Genomic DNA, 22096 nt, shown 5'->3' with positions numbered 1-22096 from the left:
ACTCACACTGACACTGACACACTCACACTGACACTGACACACACACTGACACACTCACACTCACACTGACACTGACACACTGACACTGACACTGACACTGACACTGACACACTGACACACTCACACTGACACTGACACACACACTGACACTGACACTGACACACTCACACTTACACTGACACTGACACACTCACACTGACACTGACACTGACACACACACTGACACTGACACACACACTGGCACACTCACACTGACACTGACACACTCACACTGACACTGACATACACACTGACACACTCACACTGACACTGACACACGCTGACACACTGACACTGACACTGACACTGACACACTCATACTGACACTGACACTGACACACACACTGACACACTCACACTGACATTGACACTGACACACTCACACTTACACTGACACACGCTGACACACTGACACTGACACTGACACTGACACACTCACACTGACACTGACACTGACACACACACTGACACTGACACTCACATTGACACTGACACACACACTGACAGACTCACACTGACACTGACACTGACACACACACTGACACTGACACACACACTGACACACTCACACTGACATTGACACTGACACACTCACACTTACACTGACACACACACTGACACACTCACACTGACACTGACACACACACTGACACACACACTGACACTGACACTGACACACTCACACTGACACTGACACACACACTGACACACTCACACTGACATTGACACTGACACACTCACACTGACACTGACACACACACTGACACTGACACACTCACACTGACACACACACTGGCACACTCACACTGACACTGACACTGACACACTGACACTGACACACACACTGACACACACACTGACACACACACGGACACACTCACACTGACACTGACACTGACACACTCACACTGACATTGACACACACACTGACACACTCACACTGACACTGACACTGACACACTCACACAGACACTGACACACACACTGACACACTCACACTGACATTGACACTGACACACTCACACTTACACTGACACACACACTGACACACTGACACTGACACTGACACACTCACACTGACACTGACACACACACTGACAGACTCACACTGACACTGACACACACACTGACACTGACACTGACACACTGACACTGACACACACACTGACACACACACTGACACACTCACACTGACACACACACTGACACACTCACACTGACACTGACACACACACTGACACTGACACACACACTGACACACACACTGACACTGACACACTGACACTGACACACACAATGACACACACACTGACACACTGACACTGACACACACACTTACACTGACACATTCACACTCACACTGACACACTCACACTGACACTAACACATTCACAGAAACTGACACACACACTGACACACTCACACCGACGCTGACAATGACTCACTGACATTGACACTGACACACACATTTACATTGACACACTCACACTTACACTGACACTAACACACTCACACTGACACACTGACACTGACACACACTCTTACACTGACACACACACTAACAATGACACATTCACACTTACACTGACACACCCACACTCACACTGACACACACTTACACGGACACACTCACACTCACACTGACACTGACGCACTTACACTCACACTGACACTGACACACACACTGACACACTCACACTGACACTGACACACACACTTACACTGACACACTCACACTTACACTGACACACTCACACTCACACTGACACTGACACACTCACACTTACACTGACACACACACTGACACACTCACACTCACACTGACACTGACACACACACTGACACTGACACTGACACTGACACACTGACACACTCACACTGACACTGACACTGACACACACACTTACACTGACACTGACACATGGACACTGACACTGACACACACACTGGCACACTCACACTGACACTGACACTGACATACACACTGACACACTCACACTGACACTGACACACTCACACTTACACTGACACACACTGACACACTGACACACTCACACTGACACTGACACACACACTGACACACTCACACTGACACTGACACTGACACACTCACACTGACACTGACACACACACTGACACACTCACACTGACATTGACACTGACACACTCATACTTACACTGACACACACTGACACACTGACACTGACACTGACACACTCACACTGACACTGACACACACACTGACACTGACACTCACACTGACACTGACACACACACTGACAGACTCACACTGACACACACTGACACTGACACACACACTGACACACTCACACTGACATTGACACTGACACACTCACACTTACACTGACACACACACTGACACACTCACACTGACACTGACACTGACACACTCACACTGACACTGACATACAAACTGACACACTCACACTGACATTGACACTGACACACTCACACTGACACTGACACACTCACACTGACATTGACACTGACACACTCACACTTACACTGACACACACACTGACACACTCACACTGACACTGACACTGACACACACACTGACACTGACACACTCACACTGACACTGACACACTCACTGGCACACTCACACTGACACTGACACTGACACACACACTGACACACACACTGACACTGACACACACACTGACACACTCACACTGACACTGACACTGACACACTGATACTGACACTGACACACACACTGACACACTCACACTGGCACTGACACTGACACACTCACACTGACACCGACGCACACACACTGACATTGACACTGACACACTCACACTTACACTGACACACACACTGACACACTGGCACTGACACTGACACACTCACACTGACACTGACACACACACTGACAGACTCACACTGACATTGACACACACACTGACACTGACACACACACTGACACACTCACACTGACACACACTGACACACTGACACTGACACTGACACACACACTGACACTGACACACACACTGGCACACTGACACTGACACACACAATGACACACACACTGACACACTGACACTGACACACACACTTACACTGACACATTCACACTCACACTGACACACTCACACTGACACTAACACATTCACAGAAACTGACACACACACTGACACACTCACACTGACACTGACAATGACTCACTGACATTGACACTGACACACACATTTACACTGACACACTCACACTTACACTGACACTAACACACTCACACTGACACACTGACACTGACACACACACGTACACTGACACACACACTGACAATGACACATTCACACTTACACTGACACACTCACACTCACACTGACACACTTACACGGACACACTCACACTGACACTGACGCACTTACACTGACACTGACACTGACACTGACACTGACACTGACACACACACACTGACACACTCACACGGACACTGACACACACACTTACACTGACACACACACTTACACTGACACACTCACACTCACACTGACACTGACACACTCACAGACACTGACACGCACACTGACACAGTCACACTGACACTGACACACTCACACTCATACTGACAATGACTCACTGACACTGACACACACTTACACTGACACACTCACACTGACACTGACACACTCACACTGACACACTGACATTGACACTGACACACACACTTACACTGACACACTCACACTGACACTGACACACTCAAACTTACACTGGCACACTCACTCACACTGACACTAACACACTCACACTGACACTAACACACTTACACTGACACACTCACACTGACACTGACACACTCACACTTACACTCACACTGACACACTGACACTGACACTGACACACTCACAGTGACACTGACACACTCACACTTACACTGACACCGACACATTCACACTGACACTAACACACACACTGACACACTCACACTGACACTAACACACTCACACTGACATTGACACACTTACACTGACACTGACACTCACACTGACATTGACACACACACACTTACACTGACACACTCACACTGACATTAACACACTCACACTGACATTGACACACTTACACTGACACTTACACTGACACACATGCTGACACTAACATACTCACACTGACATTGACACTCACACTGACATTGACACACTTACACTTACACTGACACACTCAAACTGACATTCACACTCACACTTACACTGGCACACACACTTACACTAATACACTCACACTTACATTGACACACTCACACTGACACTAACACACTCACACTTAACTGTCACATTCACACTTACACTTACACACTTACATTGATACACTCACACTTACACTGACAAACTCACACTGACATTGACACACACACTTACACTGATACACTCACACTGACACTAACACACACACTGACATTGACACACTCACACTTACACTGACACACTAACACTGACATTGACACACTCACACTTACATTGACCCACACACATACATTGACACACACACTGACACACTCACACTGACACTAACACATCCACACTGACTTTGACACACTCACACTTACACTGACACACTCACACTGACATTGACACACTCACACTTACATTGACCCACACACATACATTGACACACACACTGACACACTCACACTGACACTAACACATCCACACTGACTTTGACACACTCACACTTACACTGACACACTCACACTGACATTGACACACTCACACTGACATTGACACACACACTTACACTGACACACTCACACTGACACTAACACACCCACACTGACATTGACACACACACTCACACTGACACTAACACACTCACACTGACATTGACACACTCACAATTACACTGACACACCCACACTGATATTGACACACTCACACTGACACTAACACACTGACACTCACATTGACACACACACTTACACTGACACACTCACACTTACATTGACACACTGACATTTGTACACGTTCACCTATTCACACTCATAAACACTTACACACTGACACTTACATTTACACACACTTAGACACTTATACATGTACACACTTAGTTATACACATAATTACACACTCACATATTTGCATGTTTATACACACAACCATACGCACTCAGTTATACACATTTACACTCATGCACCCACTCATATACTTACACATTCACACTCTCAAACTCACAAGCTCACACTCAGTCAATTATATATTCACACAGACACACACTATCTCTCACACACACAGTCACATATACACATACTCTGTCATATACAACACATGCAGACACATATAACAGCATATGGTCATACTTGGACTCACTAACACACACTTATCCATACACTGAAGATCCTGCAGACTCACAGTCACACACAGTCCCACACTCTCACACACTCACACATTCGCAGTCACACACACTCTCGCTGCCACACACATTCAGTCACACACGTTCTCACATTCACTCTCACACACACTCACAATCACACACGTTCACACAGTCACACACGTTCTCACATTCACTCACACACACGCAGACACTTTGTCACACTAATGTGAGAACCCTGACTGAGTGTTCATTAATTTCCCACTGATGCTCAATGTCAGAGTTCACCCTTCCTTCTCGTTGCCGATTTCATATAGTCCATTCACCTCTCCTCAACGCATCACACCTCCCGGGGCAGGCCCTGTTCCCGCGCTCTCTCTGCTCCCTCTCCGCTCCCTCTCCACTTTCCCTCCACCTTCTCTCCACTCCCTCTCTGCTCCCTCTCCACGCGCTCTCTCTCTGCCCTCTCTCCAATCTGTCTGCTCTCCCTCTCCACTGTCTCTCTGCTCCCTCTCTGTTCCCTCCCTGTGCCCTCTCTGCGCTCTCTCTGTCTGTGCCCTCTCTGGTCTCTCTCCACCCCCTCAGTTATCTCTCTCTCTGGTTGTTTCTCCCTCCAGGTGTACTGGGTGGGCCCCATCATCGGAGGAGTAACTGCCGCCTTTGTCTATGACTTTGCTCTGACCTCGCGGTTCGGAGACCTGTCTGAGCGCCTCACGGTGCTCACTAGCGGCCAGATCCAAGACTATGACGTGGAGGGAGAAGACGACAGCGCCCGGATGGAGATGAAGCCGAAATAAGATACGAGAGAGAGAGAGAGAGAAAGGGGTGGGGGATGAGAGGCAACCACTTTCAGAGGGACTAACAAACAAGACTCAAACCCATTGGAGGGGTGGGGGGAGGTTCTGGGGTGAGGGGGTGGGGAATTGTCTAAGGTTCTCCTCCCTGCAGATGTTGGCTCAGGAAGATGAGGGAGTTGTGAATGCAGATCTAGAAGGATTTACACTACCCACCCCTCCTCCTTTTAGCTCCCGGGGGGCTCGAGTGGGATGCCGCGCTGGTGGTGAGGTTCATGGCCTTCCTTTGGGATGAGGCGTCTGAGCCCAGCCCTGAAGGAGAGTCACCGGTAAACTCCCTATCTCCCTCCCATCGTGGATACTGTGCAGTTCCCCAACACTTCCTTCCAAGGTGCTTTGACCCCTCATGGGTCTGGGTGCGGAGTCTTTGTGTGGCCTAGCCTTCAGGCCTCTCACCCCCCCCCCCCCCACCTCCCAACCTCAATCCCACTGCCCGTGATCTCCAACATCCTCTTCCATCCTGCCTGCAGCAACCTGCCTTTATCCCACACCATTGCCTTTGGTCAAAGAGTTAGTACAGGAACGATAAGCCAACTGAGCTTCCCCATGGCCCTAACAATTCCATGACCTTTCATTTCCCCCTTTATTCAGTCAGAGGATGACGGTGTCACTGGCCAGGCTGTATCTGGTGCCTAGCCCAAGAATCATCGAATCCCTACAGTGTGGAAACAGGCCCTTCGGCCCAACAAGTCCACACCGACCTTCCGAAGAGTATCCCACCCACACCCATTCCCCTATTACTCCATATTTACCCCTGACTAATGCACCTCACCTACACCTCCCTGAACACTATGAGCAATTTCCCATGGCCAATCCACCCTGACCTGCATATCTTTGGACTGTGGGAGGAAACTGGAGCACCCGGAGGAAACCCACGCAGACACGGGGAGAACGTGCAAACCCCACACAGACATTCGTCTGAGATGGGGATTGAACCCCGGTCTCTGGTGCTGTGAGGCAGCAGTACTAACCACTGAGCCACCGCGCCACCCTAATTGCTTGGAGGGCATTTAAGAGTCAACCTGTGGGTTTGGAGTCGCATGTAGGCCAGGCCAGGTAATGACAGCAGCTTCCTTCCCTCAAGGGCATTAGTGAACCAGGTGGGTATTCCCCAATAACGGCTCCGTGGTCATCATTAGAATCTTCATTCCAGATTTTCTTTCAATTGAGTTCAAATTCCACTATTTGCTGTGACGTGATTTGAACTTGGGTCCCCAGGATGTTACCTGGGTGTCTGGATTAACATTCCAGAGATAATACCACTAGGCCATCGCCTCCTCTTTACCTTTTGACCTCAGCCATTGACATACTCTGGAAGGTGACTTATTGGTGGAAAGTGAGGAATCCTGGCAGGCAACTTACACACAGCAAGCTCCAAACACAATAATTTAACCAACGACAGGAGAATCTCTTTTGTTTTTAGCTCGGGGGATGAACAGGGGCCTAAGACATTGGGCGGGAGGGTGGGGGGAGATGTGGTGGTGAAGGAATCTCTCACCATCTCTTATACCGAACGGTGGCTCTTGGATGTTACACACCCAGGCGGAGACTGACTTCAATCAGACAATGGCACCTCTGATAGTGCAGCCCTCCCTCAGCGCTTCATGACCCTGTTCCACGTGTACCTGACTGAGTCTCCGGGCAAGGGGACATGACCCTGTGAAACCCCGATTCAGAGGTCAAAATCTAACCAAAGCCGCCAAGCTGCGACCTCTGACCTCCGGCCTCCAGCGCTGTAGCGGGTTGGTGGAGGCCGTTCCTCCGTTTTCCCGACCCGGGCGGGGGCGGTCCCGCTACGGTGGGGGGAGGGGCAGTCGGGGTTCACCCGTCCTTGATGCTGTCCCCTGCCACATACTCCGGAACCTTCTATCCACTTTCTCGTTCCTGAGGAGCCACCTTTCAGCGTGTGCCCCAGTAAGACCGTTGGATGTCGAAACAGAAGCAGGCCATTCGGCCCTACGATTCTGCTCCGCCATGCGATGAGATCACGATAATTCTCAACTTCACTGGCCTGCCCTTTCCACATAACCCTCACAGATTAAAACTCTGTCCGTCTCAGCCTTGAATATACTCAATGACCTAACATCGACAGCTCTCTGGGGAAAAGGATTCCACAGATTCACTCCCCTCTGAGAGAGGAAATTGCTCCTCATCTTCATCTTAAATGTGTGACTCCTTCCTCTGACCCTTTCCGTGTCTACCCTGTTAAATCCTCGAAGTATCCTGTACCTTTCAATAAGGTCACCTCTCATTCTTGCAACCCCCAGCGAGTACAGGCCCAACCTCCTCAACCTCTCCTCACCAGACAGGCCCATAGCTGGATCGCCTCCGATGCCGATATATCTTTCCTGGGATAACAGGCCCAATACTGTCCACAATGTCCCAGCTGTCAACACAACACTGGCCTAGTTTGACTGCAGTAGTCTTTAGACCAGGTCTCCCACTTCCTCCCTGGTCGATTGACATCATCCTGTATCGAGGAGGTGAAAGGGCCTTTCTGTAAACATCTGCCCCATGTCCAAGAGCTGCTCTCAGGCTTCACCTTACACTCAAACCCTCACACTCAAATCATCCAATGTTCTCTGTGTGTGTGTGAGTGTGTGTCTGTGTGTGTGTGTGTGTGTGTGCGTGTCTGTGTGTCTGTGTGAGTGTGTGTGTGTCTGTGTGAGTGTGTCCGTGAGTGTGTCTGTGTGAGTGTGTGTGTCTCTGTGAGTCTGTCTGTGTGTGTGTCTGTGTGTGTGTGCGTGTCTCTGTGTATGTGTCTGTGTATGTGTGTGTGTGTTCGTGTGTCTGTGTGTCTGTCTGTCTGTGTGTGACTGTGTGTGTCTGTGTGTATATCTGTGTGTGTGTGTCTATGTGTGTGTCTGTGTGCGTGTCTGTGTGTGAGTTTGTGTGTGTGTGTCTCTGTGTGAGTGTGTGTCTTTGTGTGCATCTGTGTATTGTCTCTGTGTGAGTGTGTGTGTGTATGTCTGTGTGTGTGTGTGAGTGTGTGTGAGTGTGTGTGTCTGTGTGAGTGTGCCTGTGTGTGTATGTCTGTGTGAGTGCGTGTGTGTGTGCGTGTCTCTGTGTATGTGTGTGTCTGTGTCTGTGTGTGTGTGTCTGTGTATGTGTCCGTGTCTGAGTGTGTGTGTGTGTGCCTGTGTGTGTTTGCCTGTGTCTGAGTGTGTGTGTCTGAGTGTGAGTGTGTGTGTCTGTGTGTAAGTGTGTCTCTGTGTGTGTGTCTGTGTGTGTGTGTGCCTGTGTGTATGTCACTGTTATGTCTGTGTCTGTTGTCTGTGTCACTGTGTGTGTCTGTGTGTATGTCACTGTGTGTCTGTGTGTGTATCTCTGTGTGTGTGTGTCTGTGTGTGTCTCTGTGTGGGTATGTGTCTGTGTGTGTGTGTCTGTGTGTCACCGTGTGTCTGTGTGTGTGAGTGTCTGTGTGTGTGTGTCTGTGTGTGTGTGTCTGTGGGTGTGGTCAACTACTTGCAAAAGTGAGTTCTGGAAATGGCCTTGGAACCGTGATGGGAGCGTGTGGAGCTCATAGAGTCATAGAGATGTACAAAACGGAAACAGACCCTTCGGTCCAACCCGTCCACGCCGACCAGATATCCCAACCCAATCTAGTCCCATTTGCCAGCACCCGGCCCATATCCCTCCAAACCCTTCCTCTTCATATACCCATCCAGATACCTCTTAAATGTTGCAATTGTACCAGCCTCCACCACTTCCTCTGGCAGCTCATTCCATACACGTACCACCCTCTGTGTAAAAAAGTTGCCCCTTAGGTGTCTTTTATATCTTTCCCCTCTCACCCTAAACCTATGCCCTCTAGTTCTGGACTCACCTACCCCAGGGAAAAGGCCTTGTCTATTTACCCTATCCATGCCCCTCATGATTTTATAAACCTCTATAAGGTCACCCCTCAGCCTCCGATGCTTGAGGTGTTAGGATTGAGTGTGAGAAAAAGTTGCCTTGGCGTGTAGCCTTTCCCTACTTCAGGAACCCCCCCTCAAATTCCCCACCCCTGACAAAGCCTGTCGAGAAAAGTACGGTTCAAATGCTGGAAGGGTATGTGCACAGCAAGATCCCAGAAGCAGAGCGGGTCAGTTTCGGAGAGATGAGTACTGACTGGAGGACACTGGGGAGATCTGCCTACTCTGCTTCTCTTAGGCAGTATTGTAGGACCTTTCACACCCCGCTGTGAGGGTGGGCTGGGGGAGGGGGGGTTGTTTGGGGGTGAACGCACATCCTCAGGCAGTGCCCGCCTGCATCCCACGCTGGAGAGTCAGACTTGGCGGTACGTGTGGGTCACCCAGTGAGCTACAGGCCCCGCCAATCCCCTTCACTCGATCGATTCCAGAAATGGGTGGGGGGGGGGGGGGGGGGGGGTGGTCTGTCTTCTGAAGCGAGATTGAGCAGCTGAGGCAGAGAGGAGGTCTACCTGAGGTCCATAAGATGACAAAGAGGGATTGACAAAGTAGGCCTAGAGACGATGTTCCCCATTGTGGGACAATCTAGAATGAGATGTGACGGTTTTAGGATAAGGGTGGGGGGTGGTGTGGTGGGGGGGAGCAGATTATAAACAGAGATGAGGAGAAATTACTACTCTCAAAGGCTCATCAACCTGTTGAATGCACTCCCCCAGTGTGGGGTGGATGCTGGGATATTGGGTAAATCTCAGGAGCCGATAGACAGATCTTGAATGAGCAATAGTTTGAGGAGATATGGAGAGCGGGCGGGAAAGTGGAATTGGGGATGAGGTAAGATTAGCCTTGAAGGTATTAAATGGTGGAGCAGGCTAGGGAGCTGAATGGCCTCCTCCCTGCTCCTAGTTCATTCAGATTCACTCGTGTTTAGAAGGATGAGATGAATCTGATTGGACCGTGTAAAATTCTAACAGCGCTGGACAGAGTAGTCAGAGGGAGGATCTTTCCCCTGGGTGAGGGGTCTAGGCCCAGGGGACACAGTCTCAGGATTGGGGATAGACCGGTTGGGACTGAGATGAGGAAAGATTTCTTCATTCAGAGGCGAGTGAGGGGTTCTCGACCACAGGAGACTGTAGAGACCAAGTCACTGAATAAATTCAAGAAAGAGATTTTAAAGACAGCAAGGGGAGGATGTAGGAATATGGTATTGACATAGAATCTCTACGGTGTGGAAACAGGCCCTTCAGAGCTGAAAATGTGTTGCTGGGAAAGCGCAGCAGGTCAGGCAGCATCCAGGGAACAGGAGAATCAACGTTTCGGGCATAAGCCCTTCTTCAGGAATGAGGAAAGTGCCAACAAGTCCATACTGACCCTCCGAAGAGTATCCCACACAGACCCATTCCCCTACTCTATATTTATCCCTGGGTGGCACGGTGGCACAGTGGTTAGCACTGCTGCCTCACAGCGCCAGAGACCTGGGTTCAATTCCCGCCTCGGGTGACTGTTGGTGTGGAGTTTGCACATTCTCCCCGTGTCTGTGTGGGTTTCCTCCCACAATCCAAAAATGTGCAGGTTAGGGTGGATTGGCCATGCTAAATTACCCGTAGTGTTAGGTAAGAGGTAAATGTAAGGGAATGGGTCTGGGTGGGTTGCTCTTCAGAGGGTCAGAGTGGACTTTTTAGGCCAAAGGGCCTGTTTCCACACTGTAAGTAATCTAATCTAATCTAATGCGGGTTGCAGTGAGGCACAGCCAGAGGATGTGTGTTCACCCCCACGCACCCTCCTCCCTCAGCCCGTCCTCGCTGCAGGATGTGAAAGGTCGCATGATATTGTTTGAGAGAAGCACAATGTGGAAACAGGCCCTTCTCCAATCAGTACTCAGAAACTGACCCTCTCTGGTTCTGGGATCTTTCTGTGTGCATTCCCTTCCTGCATTTGAGCCATATTTTTGTGGACAGGCTTTGTCAGGGGTGGGTCCCTGAAGTAGGGAAAGGCTCCACATCCCTGAATACAATGGACAATTTCCTTTGGCCAATCCACCCTGACCTGCACATCTTTGGACTGTGGGAGGAAACCGGAGCACTCAGAGGAAACCCTCAGACACGGGGAGAATGTGCAAACACCACACAGACAGTTGCCTGAGGCGGGAATTGAATCCAGGTCCCTGGCGCAGTGAGGCAGCAGCGCTAACCACTGAGCCACCGTGCCATAACTATTGAAGGAATGCCTCCATTGAACCTGCCCCCCCCAACCCCCACAGGCAATGCACTCCTGGGCCATCAAATCCTGGAGTGGGACTTGAAACCAGACCCTCTGACTCAGAGGCAGGGACACTACCTGGAGTCTTCCTATAGGTGGCAGCTACAAATAAATAATGGAGTTGGGAAACTAAATGGTCAACTCCAATGCGGGAGGAAGGGTACAGTTCAAACTGGAGGCTGAGCGGACTCACCGTTTCAACATTCCGGAACATTCCTTTATTTTCCCAAAGACGGTGAATTGCCATTTGCAATGCGCTGCCTGAGAGAAACATTGTTTGAGGTGGGGGGGTGCGGGGGTGGGGTGCGGGGGGGTGCGGGGAGGGGAGAACGGCACGGTGGCACAGTGGTTAGCACTGCTGCCTCACAGCGCCAGAGACCCGGGTTCAATTCCTGACTCAGGCGACTGACTGTGTGGAGTTTGCATGTTCTCCCCGTGTCTGCGTGGGTTTCCTCTGGGTGCTCCGGTTTCCTCCCACTGTCCAAAGATGTGCAGGTCAGGTGAATTAGCTATGCTAAATTGCCCGTAGTGTTAGGTAAGGGGTAATTGTAGGGGTATGGGTGGGTTGCGCTTCGGCGGGTCAGTGTGGACTTGTTGGGCCGAAGGACCTGTTTCCACACTGTAATGTAATCTAATCTAATCTAAAAAAATATCATTTGTTGGGCTGTGAGGGGAGTGGTGGCAGGGGAGTGGGCCCAGGGTCTGTCAGATCTAGAGTCAGTATAGCACACGAAGAGGCCAGTCAGTCCATCTAGTCGGTGCTGCATCTACTGGGCCACCCTTCACTGGACACAATGGACTGAATGGTCTCATTCTGTACCCGTGTCATAATTACAATTCCACAGCAGAGATACACAAGCTAATTTCACTTATCACTTGGTCATCTTCGACATTATGGAGAGGGCACACACCTTTATAATTGTCATTATCCTGGAATAATCATACTGTTCCATTTCACCCACATTCCTGGAAGGTCTAGAGGTCTTCGGGGTTGGCAGATTGGATGGGGAGGAGTAGGGATGGGTGTGGCAAGAAATGGGGTAAAGGCTTGGGTGGGGTTGGGGGGGAAGGGTTTGCTGGTAGACCCAGAGCAACACTCACTGAGTGCAACATGGCCTCAGTAACCTAGGCCTCAGGCTTCAACCACTCCCCTCCTTCAGCATCCTTCAGTTCCAGACATTGGGCCAATGAGGATAGAGTTCCTGGAAAGTATTCATTATAAACATCTCTTTCTCTCTCTGTGACTCTGTTTAAGCTGTTTCAGTCACAGACAGCTTTTGCTTTCTATGCAAGAATGGGGTCAGAAAATAGTGTTAATGTGAGTGGTTGGCCGCTGAAGGAGTTAGGCCATTAGCTACAGTCAGTGAGGAGTATATTCCTGTTAAAATGAGGGTAAAGTTTATCTTAAAAGTTTCAATATCTGAACATAGTGCCTGAATATTGCACTTAAAAATACCCAGCTTACATTCAGTTCCCTCTGTGTATTGTTCCCCCACATTATATAGATAATATTTATTGGAATAATTCAAGTATCTTTTTATTGTTATTCAAGTAAACATCTATGTACAGTTGTGCATGTGTGTTTGTGTTTTTAACAACATGGAAAGAAATGCTCCAGCCCATCATGTCTGGGCTGGTCAAGAACTTTCTATCAGTGTGAATCCCATTTTCCCACACCTGGGGCTGTTGCCGTGGTGTTACAACTGCTCATAGAAATACCTTTTAGATGTCTTGAGGCTTCCTCCGTGTCAGACTCTGAGCAAGGTGGGTTATGGTGTGTGGGTCAGCTGAGATGTCTGACAAGGTCTATCTTTGATTTGGAGGAGCCGGTGTTTGGACTGGGGTGGACAAAGTTAAAAACAACACAACACCAGGTTAGAGTCCAACAGGTTTATTTGGGAGTACATCAGGTGGCTAGTGGAGCAGGATCATAAGACACAGAATTTATAGTAAATGATCAAAGTGTCATACAACTGATGTAATGTATTGAACAAACCTAGATTACTTTTAAGTTCTTTCTTTGCAAGAAATTCTGCATTTACATATTAATCAATCAAAACCTGCACCCCCATTCTAAGTCATTAAAGACTCAACAGCAATTTAGGTTTGTTCAAAAGATCGCATCAGTTGTATGACACTTGGATCTTCTATTATAAATTCTGTGTGCTATGATCCTTCCCCACTGGTTACCTGATGAAGGAGCAGCGCTCTGAAACTTAGTACTTCCAAATGCACCTGTTGGCCTATAACCTTATGTTGTGTGATTTTTTAACAAGCTCTATCTTGATGTGGAGATCATATAGCCGAGTCTTGTAAGATGCAAAGTGAAACTCTGACTAAGTAGTAACAAGTTCCCAGTAGACACTCTTTCTTGCTGGTGACTTGCAGTGTTACTTCAACCTTCCATCGAATCATGGAATCCTACAGTACACAAGCTCCATTCCACCAAAAGTACACCACTACCAACACTGGTCTTCAACGACACTCTCCTCCCAGCCCCTCCCAATTTCTCCCACATTCTTTATTTCTTAATGGGGTGTGGGTGGCTTTGGCACATCCCTATTTATCGCCCTTTGCACTGAATGGCTACCTCAGCCATTGGGCGGCACGGTGGCACAGTGGTTAGCACTGCTGCCTCACAGCGCCAGGGACCCGGGTTCACTTCCAGCCTCGGGCGACTGACTGTGTGGAGTTTGCACATTCTCCCCGTGTCTGCGTGGGTTCCCTCTGGGTGCTCCGGTTTCCTCCCACAATCCAAACATGTGTGGGTCAGGATGGATTGGCCGTGGGAAAGTGCCCATGATGGGCAGGCCAGATGGGTTAGCCATGGGAAATCCGGGGGTTACAGGGATACATGTGAGGGATGCTCTTTGGAGGGTCAGTTTGGATTTGATGGGTGTAATGGCCTGCTTCCACACTGTCAAGAGTCAACCACATTGCTGAGTGTCTGGAGTCACATGGAGGCCTGAGCTGTGGAAGGTGTTGCAGATCTCTCCCTTCCCTAAGAGCTGTTGTGAAGCAGATGGGGATTTTACAGCAATCAGTGATAGTTTTACAGGTCATCATTACTCATGATAATTGATTCAATGTTAATTGCACTAACCGCCTTGGTGGGGTTTGAACCTGGTCTGCAGCCTGGTCTCTGGATCACCAGTCTTTAGAATCCCAACAGTGTGGAAACAGGCCATTTGGCCCAACAAGTTCACACCGACCCTCCAAAGAGTAACCCGCCCAGACCCATCCCCCTCCCCTGTTACTCTACATTTACCCCTGACTAATGCATCTAAACCTACATATCCACGAACACTACGGGCAATTTAGCTTGGCCATTTCACCTGGCCTGCGCATCTTTGGACTGTGGGAGGAAACCGGAGCACCAGGAGGAAACCCACGCAGACACGGGGAGAATGTGCAAACTCCACACAGACAGTCACCCGAGGTGGGAATCGAACCTGGGTCCCTGGTGCTGTGAGCCACTGGCTTGAATCAAGCATGTCGTACAGCAGAGAAAGCAGTCCCTCTGTTCCAGTCCCACTTCCCAGGGCTTGGCCCCCAGTCTTGTATACCTTGGCATTGCAAAAACACACTAGGTCTTCAGAACGTAAGAAGGGACACTGAAACATTAACTCTGCTTTCCCTGCACAGATGCTACCAGACCTGTTGAGTTTCTCCAGCAAATTCAGTTTAAGGCTTATAGAGGACTTGACAGGGTAGATATCTAAAGGTTGTTTCCCCTTGTGGGAGAGTCTAGGACCAGAGGGGGGGGCAATCTCAGAATGAGGGGTCGCACATTTAAGAACGAGATGAGGAGGAATCTCTTCTCTCAGAGGGGAGTGAATCTGTGGAATTCTTGACCCCAGACGGCTGCTACATCGTCCGGCAGATCTCCATCCCTGAGTAAAGTCTGTTGGGAAAATTGACATGTAAGGTGAAAGGGAAGGTATTTGTTGTCATGACAATGAACTCTGTGTCTCTGATGGAATATTGCGTGCAATTCTGGTCTCCCTGATATATTGTGAAATTTGAAAGGGTTTGGAAAAGATCTACAAAGACAATGCCAGGGTTGGAGGGTTTGAGCTATAGGGAGAGGTGAATAGGCTGGGGCTGTTTTCCCTGGATCATTGGAGGCTGAGGGATGACCTTATAGAGGTTTATAAAATCATGAGGGGCATGCATAGGCTTTTCCCTGGGGTCGGGGAGTCCAGAACTAGAGGGTATAGGTTTAGGGTGAGAGGGGAAAGATATAAAAGAGACCTAAGGGGCAGCTTTTTCTTGCAGTGGGGGTGGTACGTGTATGGAATGAGCTGCCAGAGGATGTGGTGGAGGCTGGTACAATTATAACATTTAAAAGGCATCTGGATGGGTATATGAATAGGAAGGGTTTGGATGGATATGGGCCAAGTGCTGGCAAATGGGACTAGATTAATTTAGGATATCTGGTTGGCATGCATAATTTGGACCGAAGGGTCTGTTTCTATGCTGTACATCTCGATGACTCTATGACCATCACAGAGATGGCTGCAATGTGAGACCACAGCCTGCAGGTGTCAGTGTTACTCCTCAGTCCCTGGCTCTTTACAATCTCTGCTCCAGGAGCTAACTTCAAGAGGCAGTTGTCGGAGCAGAGCAGACTCGAGTTACCTGGAATCTCAGACTCCCTGGGAATTGCACAGGAAGTTCAAAATTCTGATGGGCAATGCTCCTGGACCCCTCTGAAAGAACCTAGTAAATTCAAAGAATGAAACTAATAGGTTTAGGGTGAGAGGGGAAAGATATAAAAGAGACCTAAGGGGCAACTTTTTCACACAGAGGGTCGTACGTGTATGGAATGAACTGCCAGAGGATGTGGTGGAGGCTGGTACAATTGCAACATTTAAAAGGCATCTGGTTGGGTATATGAATAGGAAGGGTTTAGAGGGATATGGGCCAAGTGCTGGCAAATGGGACTAGATATAGCTGAAAATGTGTTGCTGGAAAAGCGCAGCAGATCAGGCAGCATCCAAGGAACAGGAGAATTGACGTTTCGGGCATAAGCCCTTCTTCAGGAATGAGGAGGGTGTGCCAAACAGGCTAAGATAAAAGGTAGGGAGGAGGGACTTGAGGGAGGGGTGTTGGAAATGCGATAGGTGGAGGGAGGTCAAGGTGAGGGTGATAGCGGAGAGGTCAGGAAGAAGATTGCAGGTTAGGAAGGCGGTGCTGAGTTCGAGAGATTTGACTGAGACAAGGTGGGGGGAGGGGAGTTCATCCCTTGTGGTTGGAGGGTTCCCAGGCAGAAGATGAGGCGCTCTTCCTCCAACCGTCGTGTTGCCATGGTCTGGCGATGGAGGAGTCCAAAGACCTGCATATCCTTGGCGGAGTGGGAGGGGGAGTTAAAGTGTTGGGCTACGGGGTGGTTGGGTTGGTTGGTCCGGGTGTCCCAGAGGTGTTCACTGAAATGTTCCGCAAGTAGGCAGCCTGTCTCCCCAATGTAGAGGAGGCCACATCGGGTGCAGCGGATGCAGTAAATGATGTGTGTGGAGGTGCAGGTGAATTTGTGGCGGATATGGAAGTGTCCCTTGGGGCCTTGGAGGGAAGTAAGGGAGGAGGTGTGGGCGCAGGTTTTGCATTTCTTGTGGTTGCAGGGGAAGGTGCCGGGAGTGGAGGCTGGGTTGGTGGGGGGTGTGGACCTGACGAGGGAGTCACGGAGGGAGTTGTCTTTTCGGAACGCTGATAGGGGAGGGGAGGGAAATATATCCCTGGTGGTGGGGTCCGTTTGGAGGTGGCGGAAATGACGGCGGATGATACGTTGTACATGGAGGTTGGTGGGGTGGTAGGTGAGGACCAGTGGGGTTCCGTCCTGGTGGCGGTTGGAGGGGCGGGGCTCAAAGGCGGAGGAGCGGGAAGTGGAAGAGATGCGGTGGAGGGCATTGTCGACTACGTCTGGCGGGAAATTGCGGTCCTTGAAGAAGGAGGCCATCTGGGTTGTACGGGTTTGGAATTGTCCTCCTGGGAGCAGATGTTGCGGAGACGAAGGAATTGGGAATATGGGATGGCGTTTTTACAGGGGGCAGGGTGGGAGGAGGTGTAGTCTAGGTAGCTATGGGAGTCGGTCGGTTTATAGTAAATGTAGTCTGTCAGGGGTCGGGGGTCGAGGGGGAGTCAGTCTAACCGATGGGGAGACGGGAAGGGTCGGGTCCGGGGAGGGAGGTAGAATCGTTTTAGGGTTACGGTTGTGTGGGGAGGAGTGGTCAGAGTTCAGGGGGATGGTGAATGTGGGTGTTCTGGGTCCAGAGAGTGGGAGGTGTCGGAGAGGTGGGGAGTGGTTTTAACCCTCTGACATTTCCTGGGCCACTTTTAGAGTCATGGAGATGTCATGGGACTAGATATAGTCATGGGACTAGATATAGGACAGATGTCAGAGGTAGTTTCTTTACTCAGAAAGTAGTAAGGGTATGGAATGCTTTGCCTGCAATGGTAGTAGATTTGTCAACTCTAAGTACATTTAAGTCATCATTGGACAAGCATATGGACGTACATGGAATAGTGTAGGTTAGATGGGCTTCAGATTGGTACGACAGGTCGGCACAACATCGAGGGCCGAAGGGCCTGTACTGCACTGTAATGTTCTATGTTCTATGTAGATTGGGTTGGGATATCTGGTCAGCATGGATGAGTTGGACCGAAGAGTCTGTTTCCATGATGTACATCTCCATGACTCTAAAAGTGGCCCAGGAAATGTCAGAGGGTTAAAACCACTCCCCACCCCTCTGACACCTCCCACTCTCTGGACCCAGAACACCCACATTCACCATCCCCCTGAACTCTGACCACTCCTCCCCACACAACCCTAACCCTAAAACGATTCTACCTCCCTCCCCGGACCCGACCCTTCCCGTCTCCCCATCGGTTAGACTGACTCCCCCTCAACCCCCGACCTCTGACAGACTGCAGGCCCCTTGCCCTACCTCCCCCCCACAAGTGAACCTCCCTCCCACTCCCACTCCCACTTGAAGGCAGATTTTTAATGAGCAATGGGTTGGAGGGGCCTGGAGAGCGGGCATAGAGTGGAGATGAGGCCAGGATGAGGTCAGCCATGATTGTACTGAATGGCTGAGCAGGCTAGAGGGGCTGAATGGCCTCCACCTGCCCTGGTTCTGATGTTTCCAGGGATAGGGAGTGTAGGTGTGATTTGTGGCCTGGGAACTGGAGTTTTGGGGGTAAATGGGGGGGGGGGGGGAGAGTTGCTGTGTGAGCAGGTTGGGCCGAGATCCCCTGACCAGATTGGGAAATCCCAGGGCACTGAGTCTGAGCGGGAGTTGAACGGTCCTCTTGGTCGAGGGAAGGGGGATTCAATGAGCGGGAGTGCGGCTGACCTCGGGGGATGGTGGGGCCTGGGAGAGTGAGGGTAGCATGGTGCCTCAGTGGTTAGCACTGCTGCCTCACAGCACCGGGGTCCCAGGTTCGATTCCAGCCTCGGGTAACTGTCAGTGTGGAGTTTGTATATTCTCCCCGTGTCTGCGTGGGTTTCCTCCGGGTGCTCCGGTTTCCTCCCACAGTCCAAAGATGTGCAGGTCAGGGGGGATTGGCTGCGGGAAATGCAAGGTTACAGGGTTAGGGTAGGCGATGGGTCGGGGTAGGATATGTTCTTCAGGGGGTCGGTGTGAACTTGACGGACCGAATGGCCTGTTTCCATACTGTCGGGATTCTTTCACTCAATTTTCTCAATGGCGCAGCATCCACCACACTCCGGGGGGGAGTGAATTCCACAGACTCATGATCCTGTGAGAGAAATGATTTCTCCTCAGTTGGGAAGATTTGTTGATATTGATCAGAAGGTAGAGACACCCACAAAGCCCTTAGGGAGGGAATTCCAGGATTTTAACCCAGCGACAGTGAAGGAACAGCGATATATTTCCAAGTCGGGATGGTGAGGGGCTTGGAGGGGAACTTGCAGGGGGTGGTGTTCCCATGTATCTGCTGCCCCTTGGCCTTCCAGATGGAAGTGGTCGTGGGTTTGGAAGGTGCTGTTGAAGATTGAGTGACCATTTCCTCTATCCCCACCTTGTCCCAGACACATACGGTCAGGTCAAAGTGAAGAATTTTGACAATGTGACAGCATCAGGGCCAAAGCAGCTGACCTGTCACAATTAACTTTAACACCGAACCTTTAATCTTAGTCAAATATCGTCTGCACAACGTGGAGTGATTCACAAACCCAGTGCTGTGGGACACCAGGAGCAAAACTAAACCTGCAAATACTACCAGCTCAGGCAGGATCTCTGAGGGGAGAGAGACAGCGAGACAGAGATAGAGACACAGGAGGAGAGGGGTGGGGAGAGAGAGAGAGAGAGATAGAGGGGGAGAGTGAGAGATACAGAGGGGGAGAGATACAGAGAGAGAGGAGGCAGAGATAGTGATAGAGAGAGAGAGATAGACAGAGAGAGACACACACAAAGAGAGAGAGAGAGAGAGACAGAGACAGACAGAGAGGGAGAGAGACAGAGAGAGAAAGACAGAGACAGAGAGAGAGGCAGATAGACAGACATAGAGAGAGAAGCTGACAAGATAGAGAGAGAGGGACAGAGAAGAGAGACAGATAGAGAGAAGGAGTCAGAAAGAGAGAGAGAGAGAGAGACAGAGAGGAGAGAGAAATAGAGAGAGACAGAGAGAGAGAGACAGAGAGAGATAGAGATAAGGTGTCAGAGAGACAGAGAGAGAGGGAGACAGAGGGAGAGAGCGACAGAGAGAGAGAGACAGAGAGAGAGAGCGAGAGAGAGAGAGAGATAGAGAGAGTCATAGAGAGAGAGAGAGATAGAGAAGGATACAGAGAGAGAGAGACAGAGAGAGAGTGACAGAGAGAGATAGATAGAGAGGGAGACAGAGAGAGAGAGCGAGAGAGAGAGATAGAGAAGGAGACGGAGAGAGAGAGACAGAGAGAGAGTGACAGAGAGAGATAGATAGAGAGGGAGACAGAGAGAGAGCGACAGAGAGAGACAGAGAGACAGAGCCAGAGAGAGAGGGAGAGTTCAGGTTTTACCTGATAATGATGGCGATGATGTTCCAGCCAGTGGGACTGAACAAGGTGAGTCTGGAGTTTCCCGGACACACATGGGATCCAGCTGGAAGTGGACACTTTTAACGAACGGGACTCCCGGATGGTATGGTGTCTCCCAGGTGTCAGGGTCCGGGATGTCTTTGATCGAGTCTATGAGATTCTGAAGGGGGAGGGTGAGCAGCCAAAAGTGGTGGTGCACATTGGCACCAATGACCTAGCCAGGAAAAGGGATGAGGATCTAAAAAGTGAATACAGGGAGTTGGGTTGGAATCTAAAAAGCAGGACGAGAAGAGTAGTAATCTCAGGATTGCTACCGGTGCCATGTGCTAGTGAGGTGAGGAACAGGGAGCGAGTGCAACTAAACATGTGGCTACAGGGCTGGTGCAGGAGGGAGGGCTTCAGATACATAGGTCATTGGGGAAGGTGGGCCTGTATACGAAGGACAGGTTGCACTTAAACTGGGTGGGAGATTTGCCAGTGCACTTTGGGAGGGTTTAAACTAGTTTGGCAGGACAATGGGTACCAGGGCTACAGATCAGAGGAGAGGGTAGTTGTTGAATAGGCAGAAATGGAATGCAGAGTTGATAGGGAAAAGGGATGGGTTAAAGTGTGTCTGTTGCAACGCAAGGAATAAGAGTGATGAACTTAGAGCATGGAACTAT

The 22096-nt window shown here is 50.0% G+C and overlaps 1 protein-coding gene across 2 annotated transcripts in view; it reads left to right on the top strand.

The window, feature by feature from the left end:
* LOC122550334 (aquaporin-1-like) overlaps positions 1-13971 on the top strand; it is a 34093-nt gene extending 20122 nt beyond the window's left edge. Inside the window, exons 4-5 of one of the 2 annotated variants that reach the window (XR_015757280.1) lie at positions 5997-8451; positions 8714-13971. Coding sequence is in view for 1 of the 2 variants with exons in the window: in XM_087987626.1 (XP_087843752.1) it covers positions 5997-6176 (180 nt within the window). In the remaining variant the exon portion in view is untranslated. Of the gene's footprint in view, positions 1-5996 lie in introns of both variants that reach the window. The other variant, XM_087987626.1, reaches the window with a different exon arrangement.
* Positions 13972-22096: the final 8125 nt, after the last annotated feature.

Source organism: Chiloscyllium plagiosum, unplaced genomic scaffold (genome assembly GCF_037043375.1).
Source record: "Chiloscyllium plagiosum isolate Xiang-an unplaced genomic scaffold, Cpla_swu_hap1 HiC_scaffold_5, whole genome shotgun sequence".
Lineage (NCBI taxonomy): Eukaryota > Metazoa > Chordata > Chondrichthyes > Orectolobiformes > Hemiscylliidae > Chiloscyllium > Chiloscyllium plagiosum.
The sequence above is the reverse complement of the archived record's forward strand: the minus strand, read 5'-3'. Positions and strand labels throughout refer to the sequence as shown.